This window comes from Micropterus dolomieu, linkage group LG12 (assembly GCF_021292245.1).
Source record: "Micropterus dolomieu isolate WLL.071019.BEF.003 ecotype Adirondacks linkage group LG12, ASM2129224v1, whole genome shotgun sequence".
NCBI classification, from domain to species: Eukaryota; Metazoa; Chordata; class Actinopteri; order Centrarchiformes; family Centrarchidae; genus Micropterus; species Micropterus dolomieu.
The window spans coordinates 8,151,538-8,169,593 of record NC_060161.1 but is presented as its reverse complement, the minus strand read 5'-3'; the positions used below and the strand labels follow the sequence as shown (position 1 = coordinate 8,169,593).

The 18,056-nt window shown below is 41.8% G+C and overlaps 1 protein-coding gene across 2 annotated transcripts in view; it reads left to right on the top strand.

The window, feature by feature from the left end:
• The first annotated feature begins 4,457 nt into the window (after window positions 1–4,457).
• Window positions 4,458–18,056, top strand: part of lrch4 (leucine-rich repeats and calponin homology (CH) domain containing 4) — a 62,255-nt gene continuing 48,656 nt past the window's right edge. For both annotated transcript variants that reach the window (XM_046064142.1, XM_046064141.1), the window contains exon 1: window positions 4,458–4,851. In XM_046064142.1, coding sequence (XP_045920098.1) covers window positions 4,680–4,851 — 172 coding nt within the window. In that variant the 5' untranslated portion in view covers window positions 4,458–4,679. The remainder of the gene's footprint in view (window positions 4,852–18,056) is intronic.

Below are 18,056 nucleotides of genomic sequence, written 5' to 3'. Positions count from 1 at the left end.
ATGTTACCAAATGCGAGCTGAGGCACAGCCTGTAAATTTGACCGACACGGAATCGGATATGAGAGACTGATCGGCCCCGGTCACCTGTCATGGCAGATCAAGCAAAAAAACTGTCAGATTCCAGTCAACAGCCGATCGATCGGTGCATCTCTACAAGAAATAGTTCCAGCACCGAACTCCACCGAAAATCACAAATTGTTCTTTGTACTTTTCCGTTTGTGTAGAGATCAAACTAAAGACTGTGTCCATCAGTGGGCTTTAGAGCTGTTGGTAGGAGTATTGTTGAACTTTAGACAGAGCCAGGCTAGCTGTTTCCCCCTGCTTCCAGTCTTTATGCTATTTTAGGCTAACCACGTACGACTCGATTAATATCAATCTTACTAATCTCACTCTCGGAAAAAAGTGCATTACCCGCAATGTTGAACTGTTACATTAAACATTATTTTCTTTCTCTGATAGTATATATCATTCATGCTTAAAAAGTTTTCCCTCTGACTAGCTTTCATGACCTCATATGTGTCAGCTGCCATCTGAACTGCACTAAAAGTGCCATGAGGTGGTATAACAGCACATGTCGACACATATCGACACATGCCACTTCAACAAGAGTGGCATATCACGACTGCCATAAGGACCGCTACAATGAATGTCTATACACCTTCCAACCTCCACCCCTGGTCAGATCTGAGTCAGGGGCACAGAGAAGAATGGGTAGAAACCACAGCAGACCACAAGAAATTTCATGGAATTGTCTCATTTTTCTACAAAACCTATGCCATCAGAACAATTTAAAAGATGAAACATTTTGCAGAGAGTGTCTTTTAAATCAGCAGTTCAACCAAGCAGCTCGTTTAAAATCTGAACATGCAAACTGTTCCTTCGGTGGAAAGGATGCCTGTGAAGAGACTTGTCCTTCAACACTGGCAGTACTGTGGTGGTGCTGACGGTGACTGCCAGGGTGTGACACTGGATGATTAACTGTTCAGTAAACACGGCAGCAGTGACCTGCTCATGTAGATTCCTGCTGTACACATTCAGTTCAACAGGGTGCTGGCCTACAGGGCGCTGAAGGCCTACAAGCCACGGCCAAACACCACACTCTGGCCTGGCCACTGTGCTGCAGGTGAGGCAGCGCCTGACTAATATGAGGACCCCAAGACTCTTTCCTGGCCTCACAGTGGTGGAAGGATTCCACACTGAAGTCAGAACAGCAGAGTCACTGCCCATGCCCTTTGCGGAAAATTTGTTTTCTTCAGTAAACGATTTGTCTTAGCGATAATAACTATTATTTATTATTATTATTTAGCATTTCATTTAGTTGCCCCATATTACTCCATAGTCCACTTAAAGAAGTGGTATTCTGCTCATTTTCAGGTTCAAAATCTTATTTAGGGGTTGTACCAGAACAGGTTTACATGGTTTAATTTTCCAAAAACACCATATTTTTTGTCATACTGCACATTGCTGCAGCTCCTCTTTGCACCTTGTGTTGAATGCTTCGTTTTACCTATGGAGTGATACATCTTTTCTCTAAATGACCTTTGTTGGGAGTTAATAAGTTCAGGACTACTAGCCAATCAGAAGCAGAGAAGGGCGGGTCAATGAGAAGCCGGTAAATAATAATAATAATTATTATTATTTGTAGAGCACTTTTCAAAAACAAGTTAGTAAGTAAGTGCTTTAACAAGTGTAAAGAATAATACAAAAAAAAAAAACACGGTAAACACGCTTCGGTTCAGCTGTACATGTTGCCGACCAGCTTAGCAACACAAATGTAAATGTCCCATATTTATATTGCGTCTTTCTAGTCTTTTCAACCACTCAAAGCACTTTTACTGAATTGAAGCAAGAGTTTCAGAGTGGTGAGTTATTAATCTATAACAAATGTATCTTTCATCCATAAAGTTTTAACCGAGCTCTGCTGGACTACAAACGAGCTGTTTTCAGGCAGTTCAGAGCAGAGCTTTCTGTGGGAGATGGGAACTCCCTTTGAGCGGGACATTTTTCACTTTGCAAACCAATTACAAGCACAAAAAAGACATATAACTCAATAAAGCCAAAAAGCATAATACCTCCTCTTTAATAGGTTCTTGAGACAAAAAAAAAAGACAACTCAAAACAGCAGACCAGCAAAGCAATATCACAACATCCCCATGTGTGGGGGAGGTTTAATGCTTTCAATATAATCTCATAGAAATAGAGTGGGCAGAATGAGTTAACCAGTGACTGTTAATGGATTTTAAAAGTGCATCTAGTGAAAGTTACCCCCCGACACACACACACACACACACACACACTCACACTAGCCCTGGTCGCAGCTGGAGGACTAGTCTGACAGCACTTTGACAGATGGTCCAATGAGACACTGGAGAGGGAGGGAGGGAGGACACAAGAGTTACAGGGAAGGATGGAGAGGAGGGGACAATGCTAATAGATGCAGAAGTGTGTGTGTGTGTGTGTGTGTGTGTGTGTGTGTGTGAGTGAGTGAGTGAGTGAGTGAGTGTGTGTGTGTGTGTGTGTGTGTAGGAGGTCATCTGTTCCTGAAAGAATGAATATGAAGAATAAGAATAAGGGCTGTGAACCTCACGGGAGGAGAGTGGGGGCCCCGCAGTCTTGCTGACACTGCATTGGCACTTGCATGGATGTTCAGACACGTGTGTGTATTCAGACACAAAAACATAGGGCCTAGACTCCCCATATTTCATTTTGGGTAATTTGATCTTGTATTTTTTTTACTATAATTAAGAATAAAGATCAACAACTAAATAAATTCCTTTAACATGACATGAGCATCCATTCATGATAAACGATGATAATTGGACCACGTGCACACAGCTTTATGATTGGTTAATGTTAATTATGTCCCAAAAAGTGTCTGTAGGCTACTTCTCTGACTCTGATTGGTGCATATTACCATGAACGTAACATTGTTTGTAATGAAATTCAAGCTACATTCAATATGCAAGCAGAGACCCCGCCCCCACGGTGTCAGCCCAAAATACTCGCATTGTTACCACGCCCATTCCTCCAAGCCCCCTCGTGCAGGCTGCGCCCTTCCGAAACCGCCCCGTAAAAGCGGGCAGAGAGAGAAACGCTTTCGCTCAACTTCCGGTTGTAACTATCAAAATAAAGTTTGAATAAAGCGACATTCAATGCTTGGAGGAGAAAGTAAAGAAATTCTGGGAGGCTCACTATGTATTTATTGAAATACAATATATAAATATCATTTCATTTATCTGATGCTTTTATCCAAAGAGACTTACAACTGCCATACATGTCAGAGGTTGCACACCTCTGGAAAAACTAGGTGTTAAGGAATTGAACCCAGGTCTCTTACGCCAAAGGCATGTGTCTTATCCACTGTTTCACCACCATGCGGAAATTTTTCTCTCTCTCTCTCTCTCTCTCTCTCACACACACACAAAAAGCTAACTAGTTGCTTTAATCCTTCTGTCAGACTCAGAAGATACTCTGCAGCTCAGCAATACCTTACCTTTAGTGTATTTAACCATTTTCCAAAGCAGTGGTAAAGACTGCCATAAGTTCGGACAATTTCAGGGCCATAGACAGGTTTTTACAAATATGGATGCCATGGTTGAAAGCTGTCACAACCCCTAAAAAGTTTCTATGATTTAAAAAAAAATATGTATTCAAATTTTATTTTAGCAGTTATATTTTCTTTGAATTTAACAGAATTTTATCAAGGAGTTCTTACTGTGAAAATTAACTACTTGAGTCAAACTAAAATAACTGTCAGAACTCTGTCACTATAATTAGTACCAGATTACATACAGTAAAGTGTTACCATTTTAATTGCCAGCATGAAAATGCTCCTTTATTTGCCTCCTCACGCAGCTGAGAATGACAGTCTGGTTGTGAAATTGTGGATCCTGGTGGGAAATACTGCATTCAAAAATATTGCAATGAGCTTCAAATGTGTACATTTTAAACTGTAAAAGTATACAGATTCTTAGGTCATTGGAAGATAAGATAAGATTTGAGTAGGCTGCCAAAGCACAGGTCCTGGATGTTGCTGAAAATCACCCAAAATACTAAAAAAGACAAACACTGACTTAACAAAATGGCTCGCTCATTTTTATTACATCATTAAGACAGAATATTCAAAACAACCCCATCTTCTTACCTGCATCTTAAGCTTGGCACGAAACATGGGAACTCATTATAAAATGTGTGTCCACTGTAAAGATGATTTTTAGCTATTGGGTTGAAATATGCAACATTAACAGTTGTGTATGCTCCTTTAATGTTACAGTAAAATATTTTTTCACCTGCTCTTCCTGCCTTATGACCCACAGAGCTCTAGTCGCAAATGTTGCAGAATAGTGTGAACAAAACAGATGATTTATTGTTCTTTTATTTTGATGGGAACACATAGTCTTCCTGTTATTCTGTTGCGAAATTTGACAGCTTGATGCAACTTCCTGAAAGATTGACAGCTTGTACCGCTCTCTTTAGTAGTGGAAACGATAGCTCCCGTTGTGTGAGAGACGCAATCACAACTCACATCGCCATCAGATTTTTGATTCTCGGATTTAATACTTTTAAAGAAGTTTACAAGGCGCGGGCGCTCACTTCTGGAGTTTATAACAATCTACTGGGCATGAAAGTGGAGCGGACGCCTCAAACAAAGTAAAAGAGGGGATAGATCTGTAAGTTTGATGGCTGCTGGGGATGGAGCCCAGCTGCCGGCCACAGTAGCGGCCAGCCGGAGCGTGGAGAAGGCGCTCGAGGAGGCTGCCGCTAGCGGGGCTCTGAACTTGTCCAACCGAAAACTGAAGGAGTTCCCCCGGAGCGCCAGGAACTACGACCTGTCCGACATTACACATGCAGGTCGGTTTGCTTTTCACTGTTTCCCCTAACTTCCAAAGCAGGACGAGCGAGCTAGCTGTTATCAAGACAGGCGCCTTTTGTTTTATCGCCACCTGCTTCTTTCTTCTAACGGGCAGGGCACCTCTTTCCTCAACTCCGACACGTTTCACCAGGCTCCGTCAAACATCCCCGCAGTTTTTGGTCCTGCTGACTGTCAGAACTGTATGCCTTGAAAAGTACGAGTTAAGACGTCTTTAATATCATTAGGACCTACCTCTTAATTCGGCTTATCTATCACGTTCCTTCACCAAAATGCTGTGACTAATAAGACTTGTTAAAACTGGCCTATTGCTGACGTTAGTTGAGTTCCTGTGTGCTCCAGTGTTGCCGTTAGCGTGCGGTGTGCACCAGAGTTTTATATTTCTTTTGAATAGTCCCTGTTTAGTGGACTATATCAAAGTGGAGACTTATTGTGTGGGGTATATTTACTGCTCTCTTTAAGCAAAGCCGTGTGAAGCTCCAGCCTTCTAAAAGAAGCTTGAGGTGTTGTTCCCTGAACTTAAAAGGAAAAAGGAAGAAAACAATGTCAGACATGACAGTTCCTCTTCTGACTGAAGACCTACATTGCCAGTCCTTGAGAAGCTTGCCGTTGAGTCGTTTAAGTTTAGAGCTTCATTCCCTAGGTTCATAGATTTTCCTGTTTTGGCACACAGCCTTAGGTGGTTTTTAGTAGCCCACTTTCTATTTTGACTGATGGGCCTGTTGTGTAACAACATGGCAACCTTCTACTAACCAGCCTCCTGGACCCTCTCTGAATGTGTGTCACTTCATCACATTGAGCTAAGGTGCAAGGGACATTGTAGAAGGCTATAACAACAGAGAGTAAAACCTAAAAGCGAGGTAGGTGTGGATGACACTGTGGATTAAGGGGAACTACAGTGGCCTCGCCTTGTTGAAAAGAGGATTACCCCATCCAGGTTGCTGAAATCAATCTGGCTTCGCAGTGACTTAAAGCAACACTCCTTATCCTCTGCTGCTGCTTTTGTGCTTTGGTAATTATGACCATCTGCTCATAACAACCCAGCTCTGGGCCCTGTGGGATGAGGAGGCCTTGAACACACTTAACAAACTCGCAGGCACCTGCCGCTGGGGCAGCTCCACCCCAGTGGCTTTGGAAGTGATGAATACATTCCATACCTTCATTAATGCCACTTGATTAAGATGCGTTTATCCAGGTGCAGGTTCTTGGATAAATGAATAATCCAGCTCGTCAGGTCAATGAAAATGTGGTTCTCAGAGTTGGGTTTGAAGCGGCATTGTGCTGATTATACACACTGTTAAAAAAATTATCAACGCTACACTTTTGTTTTTGCCTCCATTCATCATGAGCTGAACTCAAAGATCTAAGACTTTCTCTATGTACACAAAAGGCCCATTTCTCTTAAATATTGTTCACAAATCTGTGTTAGTGAGTCACTTCTCCTTTGCCGAAATAATCCCTCCACCTCACAGGTGTGGCATATCAAGATGCTGATCAGACGGCATGGCTATTGCACAGGTGTGCCTTAGGCTGGCCACAATAAAAGGCCACTCCAAAATGTGCAGTTTCACTGTATTAGGGGGGTTCAGGGGGGTCCGGACCCCTCTGGTCCACTCCTCTTCAATGGCTGTGCGAAGTTGCAGTCAGGTCGAGACCCCAATGAGGACGTCGAGCATGCAGATGAGCTTCCCTGAGACGGTTCCTGACAGTTTGTGCAGAAAGTCTTTGGTTATGCAAACCAATTGTTGCAGCAGCTGTCCAGGTGGCTGGTCTCAGACGATCTTGGAGGTGAAGATGCTGGATGTGGGGGTCCTGGGCTGGTGTGGTTACACGTGGTCTGCGGTTGTGAGGCCGGTTGGATGTACCGCCAAATTCTCTGATATGCCTTTGGAGACGGCTTATGGTAGAGAAATGAACATTCAATTCACTTCAATTCAACAGCTCTGCTGGACATTCCTGCAGTAAGCATGCCAATTGCACGCTCCCTCAAAATTTGCAACATCTGTGGCATTGTGCTGTGTGATGGAACCGCACATTTTTGAGTGGCCTTTTATTGTGGCCAGCCTAAGCCACACCTGTGCAATATCCATGCTGTCTGATCAGCATCTTGATATGCCACACCTGTGAGGTGGTGGCCAGGTATCCCTCAAAGTTCTGTGCTGACTACCTGCTGTATGTCAACTTTCCTTGTAATGTCTCGGGAGGATTTCAAGCTCTCATCATGTTATTGTGGGTGATCAGCTTGTTGTTATCCAGATCGCCCATGTTTGCTCCTTGTGTAAATTCCATTGCAGAGGACAGGAAAAAAGTAAAAATTATTGTAACTTTGGACAGCAATGCCGTACTGTTATTGTTGCCAGTATTCTCTTCTGGCCTCACATAATTTTAGCCGTCTGCCTGAATACCACCTGCTGAAACATAATAGTCTCTCATTTTCTACTTTTATATTTCCGTTAGTGATGCACTGATCCAACATTTTAAATCCCAATACTGATACCAGTACCTGGGCTTTGGGTATTGCTAGACTGAAACATCGCTTCCTAACTTTGCTCTGCTCTGCTAGCTCTGCTAGCAAAATGTTCGGGTCTACCAGCGCACTGCTGACTCATTGCCTAGTACATGCAGAATTGAATTTAATAGATTAGCCCCCTTGTCACGATAACTGGGCAGAAATCCGGTATCGGTATGGATGGATTAGACGCTTCACTGTGTGCATGTAAAAAAACAGATTAAATGCTTTGGAATATGTTAACATGCGTCTTATCGGATCACTTTATTTAGTGTCCATATAACAGTTCTCTAATCAATCTCTAATCAGAATGATCAATCGGCTTGAAGAAACCGTGTCAGTGTAACGGCAGCTTTTGAAAATTCTGTTTATCGATACCTTGCTTTGAGGAATATAAAGTATAGTTTTGGTATTGATACTGAAACTCTTGCATTGGCACTAGTATTGATTTCCATGTCATGTCAGGTACAGCTGATCTGCTGTAAGGAAGAGCTGCATTAACAACCAGTTACAGTGACTCAGGCTTTTCTCTGGACATGGCACATTCTGCGGGAGACTTTTAGACTTCAGGACTTCTGATAAATTCTAGAGGGATGTCAAGAAATATTAAACAAATCAAATGGGATGTGTTCATCACTTTAGTTGGCCTTGCCTTCACATTGAACAAGCTGTTGACAGAACAGTCATTCACACCGGCTCGTGGTGACTCATTTGTTATTCAGTCTAACTCTAGGGTTGTGCTCTTCTACAGACCCAATTGTAGACATTTAGTCTCACCTATGCCGTCTCTGTAGTAATGTGGAGTACTTGTGAGATCAGGTGCTCTCAGTTTCACTGAGATACCAGGTAGTTAAGCTGACTCAGTGACAGTCCTTGCTGATTCACCAAACTGTCATCATGGTTGTCAGGTATGGTCTCGCCATAGATCTGAACTAATGCTCATGTAAAGTGAAGGAGGGAAGTATCTGATGCAGCACAGAGTAAGCTCCTTACACTTTCCTTGAGGATCATGATCAAATATTTGGAAAACTGGATTCAGTTTGATATTTGATAATGAAATTGTTGCCTTTTGTGTGATCTTTCTTCTCCTGGACCTAAATTATCAAACAGAAATGACTTTTTCTTGAAACCATGGATGTCTGGTGTTTGGTACATGGCATCCTCTGGGAACATAGCAGCCAGACTGCCATAAAGGTTTAATGAGGAGCTTCTATGGTTGTGTACTGTTCATATTTGAACCTGTACCAGTACATTTGACCTTTTTTACCCTCTTTATTGCTAACTCCGCTAAACACATTTCAAGTTCTTCACAGTAAGAGACTAGTTTGTCAGTGGAAAGCTTTTAATATGAAACTGCAGCTGGAAATCTTTCATCAGCAGTAACTTAAAAATGTCTGTAACAGTTTCCTAAAGCCCAATGTGACATCTTTCAATGTGTTGCTTTGTCCCACAAAAACCCAAAGATATTCAGTTTACTATGGCATAAGAGAGAAAAGCAGCAGTTTCTCATGTTTGAGAGGCTGTAACAAGGGAATGTGTTGTGTTTTCGTTTGGAAGATTAATTGATCATCAAAATTGTTGCAGATTATTTGAGTCTTGTCCTCAAGTCAGCAAATTGAGTTGTAGTCAGCTACATCAGTTATCCATGGTAGATATCTCTTTAATGTCTCTGTGTTGATCATGTCTCTGTGGGACCAATCAGGGAGCAGGACTGCTGCATGATATTTGCACTAACATCATCATGTGTGTGTGAACTAAATGATCTATATCAATATTAAAGTACACACAGTATACTGCAATTTCGTATTTGATCTATATCGCCCACTCCTAATTCCTTTGACTCTAATAATTCACTGTTGTTTGCTAACAGCAAATCGCACATCCAGTAAATAAAGAGTACAATGAGCGTCCGGTTCAATTCTTTCTTAGCTGACTAGTGTAAAAGTCCAGTATTCCCTCCCTTTTTACTCTAGCTTTATCTTGGTTTCCACTAAATCCTGAGGGGAAAAGCTCTACAGCCGCTAAATGTTGCACTTTTTCCAGCAGTCACTTGTTTTTGCTGTTTTCTAGTGTTGATGCTGGACAGGTAGCGTGGTAACTGTTATGGCAATTTTAATTGAATGAATCCTATATAATTACACTGAGAGTAACAATCGGTGTCAGCTAACAAGAACGATGATTTTAGTATCCGAAGCTTCGATAGATTATTTCAACGATTCATCGATGCGTCGTTTAAGAAGTACTTTTGCTTGGCGGCGGCGGTAACGGGATCAGCTGTGCTTTATAGGTGATAGATAGTTATTAGTCCTTTCAGAAATTCATAGTGTGTCATACAGCAAACATCAGACCAACAACCAGACAGCTGCTTTACAAACACATCAGGTCTCCAAACCACGTTTTGTCAAGAAAACACACGTGAAACGGGAAACGAGCACACGCAGGTAGCAGGGATTGTCTGAGCTACAGAGAGAGCTGCAGGGGAGTTAAAAGGTGCAGCTCCCCGACACCCAGCTAACTCCTGACTGTGAGGTTCCGACATACGGCCCAAAAAGGAGAACAACAAACGCACATGTGCATTTTCAGCTGAGGACTGCAGCTTACTTTTGCTAGCCTTCAACTCAACAATCAATCAGGATTTCAGCTAAATGCTAAAGTTGCTGTTACCTTGTCTGTGGTCCGCTGGCAGAACACCGGCTGCTTTCTGATCAGGCGCCGTCGTGCTGTTGCCGAGGCGACACAAGTTTCGTTTTACGGTGGGCTGACGGTAACATTACAGAGTTGTTGTTTTCTTTAACTTGAAGTAATCCCAGACTTTGGACACTTTCTTCTTTGTCCCTGTTTTCTCTCTCTTCCTCCACTTTGCAAACAGCGCCATCATAATCACGTCGTGTTCACATCGTAAGCACGATGTGCGACAGTAATAAATGTCCCTGCGAAACACTGTGCTGTATAGTTACATGGATTAAATGAAGCATCGATGCAAAGAATTTGTGTCGCAGCATTTTATTAATCGATTTAATCGATGAATCGAAACCAACCAGTCAGCCTAATGTCCGATGTGCAGAATTTATTCTCCATTTATTGTTATTTATTTAAACTAAGGCATTTGCACAAAGACACAGCTCAGCTTATCCAGAGTGAGCGGAATATTAGTGAAGCTGTGTCGTTACAGAAAGACATGAAAATGGTGGGTGAACTGGGATAAGACTGGGCTGTGGAAGCCCGGCGGTGTTTATGATAACGTCGGCCCCCCTTCTTCCCCTCAGGAAGGTCAAAGGTTCACACACACACACTCGCCAACACACACAAAGACGACTTGGCTTGCCTCCCCCAGAGTGTTTCCCGGTAGCTCAGAGCGCTTGAAGAGAACAAAGCCCAGCCATTGTATGTTGTGTGCACCTTGTGGACCCACACGTCTGTGTGTTGTTGCACAGATACACAGCCCACCCTCAGGCAAATGCTCTTATAATTAGGTTTTACTGTATGTATGGGGTTTGAAATGATGATATTTGTGTTACTGGACTGAAGCTGTCAGAGAAGAGATGTTTGGTGCCACTATTCTGCATCTTTAAAGCCCATCACTTTCATGCCATAAATGAATGCATAAGTATGGGACAGTGATTTTTTTTATTTTTTTATTTTTTTTTGTCCGATCTACATGCACTAATTCAATATCTTTGTGAAGTTGCTAATTGTTTCATGACTTCATATTAATTCGGTTAATGTGCAAGGAGGATGCTCATGTCTTTGTTTGTCCTTATACAACAATCTGTAAGAAAGCTTTCTGATCAAGACCTGTTCCCAGCTTTCAAAGCATTTCTGTGTTGGAGGTGCGTTGGTCTCAGGATGCCTCATTAGATCTCACTCAGTGACGAAGGGCAGAAACTGACTGATTATTCTGCCGATCATCTAAAGTTAGGGAGCATTTCAGACAGAGACCCATGTGATATTTAATAAGAGCAGAGGTAGTCTGTTTTTATTCAAGTCAGCTGTATATGGGGTCTGAAAAGGACTGTTTGTGCAGATAAATCTTTCAATTAATTGTCTATAGACGAAGACAGTGAAAAATGCCCTTTGTAGTTTTCCAAAGCCCAACGTGAACTTGCTTGTTTTATCCATCCAACAGTCCAAAACCTAAAGCCGGTCATTATATATGACAGGGAAAAGCATCGTCTGAGAAGCTGGAAGCAGCAAATGTTGACCTACAATTCAATATTTAGCATTTTTCTGTGCTTTGTCCTCTTCTAAGTGGAAAGCGATGAGCCTGCAGTGGAAATGATTAATGAGCGCTTTAATGGCATGTTGGCTGCAAATTCAGGCGGTTCATCCAGCTGCTGCTGATCGTGGAGACCCGTTTAGAGAGGTGCAGGTTCCAATCCAGCAAATAATGCTTGACATGCGTGCCCGCATTTGTTAAGGCCTCAGAATGCTTCAGATGATGTGCTTGTCAGCTATAAAAATGCATTTGCTCTCTATTAAAACACCGAAACCACAGAGCACTGTGAGTGAGTCCTATTGCTTTTCCAATTTTGGACCTACCTAACGCTAAGTGAGCGACGTAGAAAATGAAAGGGATCAGGTAGTCAATATTAAAGGACTGATCCCTCTCAAGAATAAACAAGATATTGAGTTCTTCCTTTTATTAAAAATGCTCATGTAAGTGCAATTTTAGTTTGTTCCGTAGCAGGCAGAAACAGTGGAAACGTTGCGTGGACACACGGGTAATAAAGTGACCTCCAGTCTCATATGACCTCTGGGGATGTGAGAGACGAGGCTTGTTGTTGGGAGCAGGAGGGGACACACACACTCCATACCACAACTGAGAAGCCAGCAGCTGACTTAGTGAAATAATGAATGAGGAAAGGAGGTGTGTGTGTGTGGTGGTGGGGGGGGGTATTTCTATGCCATGTTAAAGGTGCCTCTGAACTTTGTAGCTGTGGGTAGCTTGGCTTCACTACAGTTACACTGGGTTCATCCTGTGAACCAGTCCTTGGCATAAAAGTTAAAAGATATAAACCTTTGGCAGCTCTAACAGCTCTGACAACTCCTACAATAGCTGCCAGGGGACAGGGCTGCCGTCCCAGAAACTCATTACTAGAGCACCTGCATCTGATGCTAGCAAATAGCTAATAAATGCTATGTCCTCCTCCCTCCCTCTTTGTGACTTAATAAAGTTTGGGTGGATGTTAGTGATGGTGGTTGTTATGAATTGATGCTGTTTTTAGACTAAATTAGCCCAGTGCAGAAAACGCTTCCTGTCAAATCTCCCCTTACCTCCTCAGTGGGGCTGCCAATGGGCTGCATCAGGGACGGTTGACTTTAACTTTTCTTGACAGTTTGTATTTGCCATGGGAGTTTGAGTGAACTTTGGTAGCGATATCCAGGGCCTCCAGATATCCTCCGGACTTTTCCTCTTGATTATTATGAGGTTGGCATTTGTGGTTTTGTGTCTTAATTAACATATATTGGATAGATTGTTCAAGATGATTTGATTCAGACATTCATGTCCATCACTTAATGAATACAACAACTCCAATATAGTAACTGATTGTAGCTGCTAAACATCAACTTATTAACACGGTCATTGTGAGCTTGTTAACATTCTCAATGCAGAAGATGCAAAATGACTTTGCGCCATGCGACACAAAAAATGGATGCATTCATCCCGCTACTTTGCTACTTATTTATTTATTTACCGCAGTCAGGCATCCACAGGACTCTGTTAGAGCAGAATAATGGCTGAAGCTACAGCATGGTAGTATGGCTTTCAAATAGCTTTAGCAGCTAATATTTAGATTTAGATTTAGAAATTTTAGCGCTGCTTCGTCTCATCCCGACGCCCGATATCGACGCTTTGTCAGGCTTCCTCAAAGCGTTGGTATCTGACGCCCCGGGATGAGACCGTGTTGGTGCAGCGGGTTTCCGTTGTGAAGTCAGTAGGCTACACCGTGCTGACACTGAGCTGACAGAGTGTCAATGCTAACATGTTTAATAATAAATAGCCTCACACAGTATATCGTACTTAAAAACTCCTCCTGCTTTCTGCCTTATTGTTAATATTCAAGCTAACAGTGTACGAGCAGTCTGTATAACTAGTCATGCTTGTTGGGGTAGCCTGATGAACACAGTCCAGATTATGCACACACAGAAAAGACAAACTACTCTTACTTCAAGTGGATGTGACTGATCTTCCTCTGGTAAGTGAACACACCTGTATTTAACAGGGAAAAAATGATGTAACATCACAGAATTATCTCCTAATTTGATTTGTTTGCCTAATTTAATGTCGGAGACAACAAGAAAATAATTTATTTTTTACTTATTGGAGTACGGACTATAAGATTAATGCAATATTTTCTAATCCGAATAGATGGATACACACTGGAAATATTGTCATGGCGTAAACGTGTCAGGTTATCTAATCAGGAGAAGTACAAATGTAGGTTCACTTCTTTACCTGAGGAAGACCATTTGAAGTAATTCTAGTCACATCTACATCAAATAAAAGACTTGGGGGGAGCTTTTTTTATTTCTTAAGTTACTTGCTACTCAAGTAATTTTTTTTAGTATGTACTTTTGTACTCTTACTCAAGTAGTTATTTTGATGACCACTTTTACTTATACTTGAGTACTTGTTTTTGCAAAATAACAGTACTTGTGTTTTTGGCTCCTCTACCCACCTCTGTAAAGAGTTAAAACCCCTTTAAACAAATGACCTGGTTTTAAGTCCTGCTGAAAAGCTCACTGACTAAGTTGCTAGAAACCACAAAACTACACTGTACTGTCTGTTAATGGTCGGGTTGAGCGAGCCTTGATTTCATCTGTGCGTGCGTGTGCGTGTGCGTGCGTAGTTTTAACACAGCATATGGCTGTAACACTCTCTTGTCAGTTGTTTACATCTGTTCTGTTTCATTAAATGAGACTGTGTGCATGGATGTTCAGTGTGTGAGTGTGTGTGTTCACCCCCCCGTGTTTTATTTCCTCTGTGCTACGGATGTGGGCTGCGCGTTCTCTCAGTCTTCACTTCTGCTTTGTCTGTCTTCTCAAGTCCTCAATCCGTTGGCTTTCTGATTGCTCCACACTTTCTGTCAGCCAACATGTTGCCAGCCGTCGAGCCCGTTTAAATGTCTCCGAAAATAAAATGCCAGATGGATCTTTTTCCTTTTAAAAGATATTCATGGGGAAACTGGAAGGAGTCTTTCATGAACTGATAAATACTGGACTAGTTGTTAGTGTCAGCTAATGAATGCCATGGTTTGTGTAATTATAGAATGAAGCTCCTCTCTTGTAGCTCTGAGTGGCGGGAATCTTCAAGCATTCTTGCATTAACAGGGACCCGAAGTCAGTTATTCCTTCCAGTGGAGGGGAAATGAGGCTGCAGCATGCTAACTCTTTTTTCATGCTTTAGTTTACAGTATATAGTGTGATGTCTGGACGTTTCTGTGTCTGTCTGAAACCTGCTGGTGTGTTTTCTCTCTCCGAGCACAGCAGCTGGTGGGGAGGGGGAATCCCTCCTCATTCCCATGGGAGGAGGTAACCAGAGAAAAGGCAGAGACACAGACAGGGAGGTTGTAGGACAACACTACCAGTCTGCCAACAAACTTATACTGTGCCATACGTTAGTGGGGCCCCATCAAATCCTTTTTATTGTTCCCAAATTCCATGTTTTCCGTTTTAATTTTTCTGAATTCTGTTTTACAATTGTAACACATTTTTTCATCAGAAACAGTGTTGGATTATGAATGGAGAATGTGGTGGATTAATACAATTTCAAAAATTCAACAGGAAAATATACAAAATGTAATTTTTGCAATGCAATTTGATTTTTGCAAATATGCATATGGAAATATTCAAATGTTATTTTATTTATTATAAGCACAACTATAATATTATTTAATAGGGAACGATTCACAATGAATGTATTGTTGCATTCTTTGTCCCCTATTAAATAGGTTATAACTTGCCTCCTGACAATTTCTAATAAGTGAGCCTGCTGAAAGCTACTCTCACATGGGCATAAGGCTGTGCCATATGACAATCCCAATCATCCCAATAACTAATATATATATGTGTGTATAATCTCGGTATAGAATCTTTTTTGTAAATTCAATAAAATATCATGAGTTACTGTTACTGAGTTAATTTCCAACACTAACATCAAGATTCTTCTCTGCATCATAAAAGTGGGTGAGCGATTCGGGAGAAATCCAACACCACGACAAATACCATGAGATATATAGAGTGAACAACAACATAGCAAGTAATGTAACTAATGTTTGCTAGGTTGTGGGTTGGCAAACTGTGGTTACTTGCTGCTACAAAGTTTTTCTATCGTCAAACCATATATATCGTCATATCGCACAGCCCTACGTGGGCAACGCTCCTCTTTGTTTACAAAACTTGATCAGATATTGTTTTAAAAAATCCACATTTTGGCAGATTCCAAAATATTCTGCATTTTACAGTTAATGCCATTTTTTTCATCAAATTTTGCAATGCCGTCCGTGTTTTCCACATCACGGAAATCATAGGGTGTAGGGGGGGTGTGTGTGTGTGGGGGGGTGTGTGTGTGTGTGTGTGTGTGTGTGTGGGTGTGTGTTCATGGTGATAAAGGAGCGTGTCACCCAGTGCAACAGTGTGGCTCACTGAGTGTTTCAATAGTTTTTTCGAGTTCTGTGGAAGAAGACATATCAGGCTTTTAATACACACACTTACATTACATTGCTGGTTTGACACTTTTCAGTAACAAAAATATTGTTAACATGGAAGTGTATCATTTGTTCCACCATCCTGCTGTCACTCAGGTCATTGTATAGTCTGCAGGGGGACAGGTGACCCACATCAAAGGTCCCAGGCTGGATCTGAAACCAGGACATCATGGTTCTATGTAAGGGTCTCTACTTTCTTTATTTCCTTATCTGTTGTAGCTGCTGTCTTCTCCGTGCTCAACAGGCAGCCATTAGTTAATGTTTTTAGTTTGTCCTGCAACACAACGTAACCCTATAAGAGTGTGTAAATAATCTAATGGTGTGGAGTGGACTGCTTGGTGAATAATGAAAGCTGAGGCCCTGCCTGTCTTATGTAACCCAGCAGATCCATTAACTCCCACAGTGTTTGGTGTCCAGATGGCTGATTCACTGAAGTCTGTACACAGTAGAGAAGGCATGAGGCCCAGGAGGGGTTGAAATGGCAAGGTCTGTGTGTGCAAATTATATACACTTACTATAGAGTTATTATAGGATTACTGTAACACTACTTAATAAAATCAGCTCTCATCAGTCTCAGAGGATGTGATTATAGAGAAGGCTGTTGCTGGACGTAGTCATCGTGACATCACCCGTTGGTTTGTGGACCGCCGTTTTGAAGCCTCGAGTTTGGCCGATAGGACGCCACCATGTTGATTTATTTGCAATCAGCGGCACTAGACGTGACCATATTTGGACGAGACAGCGGAGCTAACGGCCGTGTATGGAGCTAGCTAGCTTGCTTAGCTAGGTGGATCTGTAATTCGCAGATGTCATTTTAACAGGGCTGATAACTTTGTCTAGAGAACAACAGGCTTAAAACTAAATGTACTCACCAGAGAAACTGAACAGCCAACTGTTAATACGCTTTTTCAATAGCGCTGGTTAAATTTACACAGTGCCGCGGGTACGAGTCACTCTAGCCTGATTGACAGGTCGCCATGGTAACAACAGATAATCCTGCACACTACAAAGCCCTGGGTTAAAAAGGGACCAATTTATTTCAACCCAGGAAAAGTTAGGTTATTCTTTTTGACCCAACTTCTGGCCCAAATGTTGGGTCAAAAGAACAACCCCAACATCTGGGTTGAAATAACCCAGAAATTAGTTGGTCCCTTTTTAACCCAGGAGTTGGGTCAAAAATAACCTAACTTGGGTTACTATGCCAGTATGCCTTATTTCAGAAAATAAAACGTTGTTTTACATTTTATCTGTCACGGTGTGGTGCAGGCAGAAAAAGAAGTGGAGGAGTCCAAAGTTCCAATTCAAACGTTTTACTAATAAAGTCACTCCAAAAAGGTACAGCCAGGATGTAAACACACTAAACAAGACTACAAAGCGGAACGGCCAAAGACTGACTGAACTGAAGGAACTAAATACTAACACAGATGAACACTGATTAACAGAACACAGGTGGAACAGATGATGGTGGTGGTGATTAACTAAACACAGGTGATGCAGATGAACTAAATGACAGAAACCATGGAAATAGATCAGTGGCTGGAAAACAGAACAAAGGAAGACATTTGACTAGAGGTGACTGTGACAATATTACACATTTCAAGCACTTTTACATCTTTATTGCATTAAACTATTTAAAAAATAAACAACTCTCAAACATTCTCTCTCAAATATTCAAACATTCAACAACTGGATTGAACTTGATGCTTAAAGTCTTCAGACATTGGTTGTTTCATGTGACTTTAAACTAGTTAGATGTACATGGCAACCACAGAATGACCACGGCTAACGCTAGTCTCAACGTAGCAACTACGCCACGGTAATTTTTTCAGCAAATGGTGCTAAACTAGCAACGGGGACATGGGCACAGAAAGGTTTACGTTACATCAACACTGAAAATAGTCGCTTACCTTGAATACACGACGAAGTTGCACCGAAGAAGCACAGGCCAAAACGGATGGAGCGTGAAGCG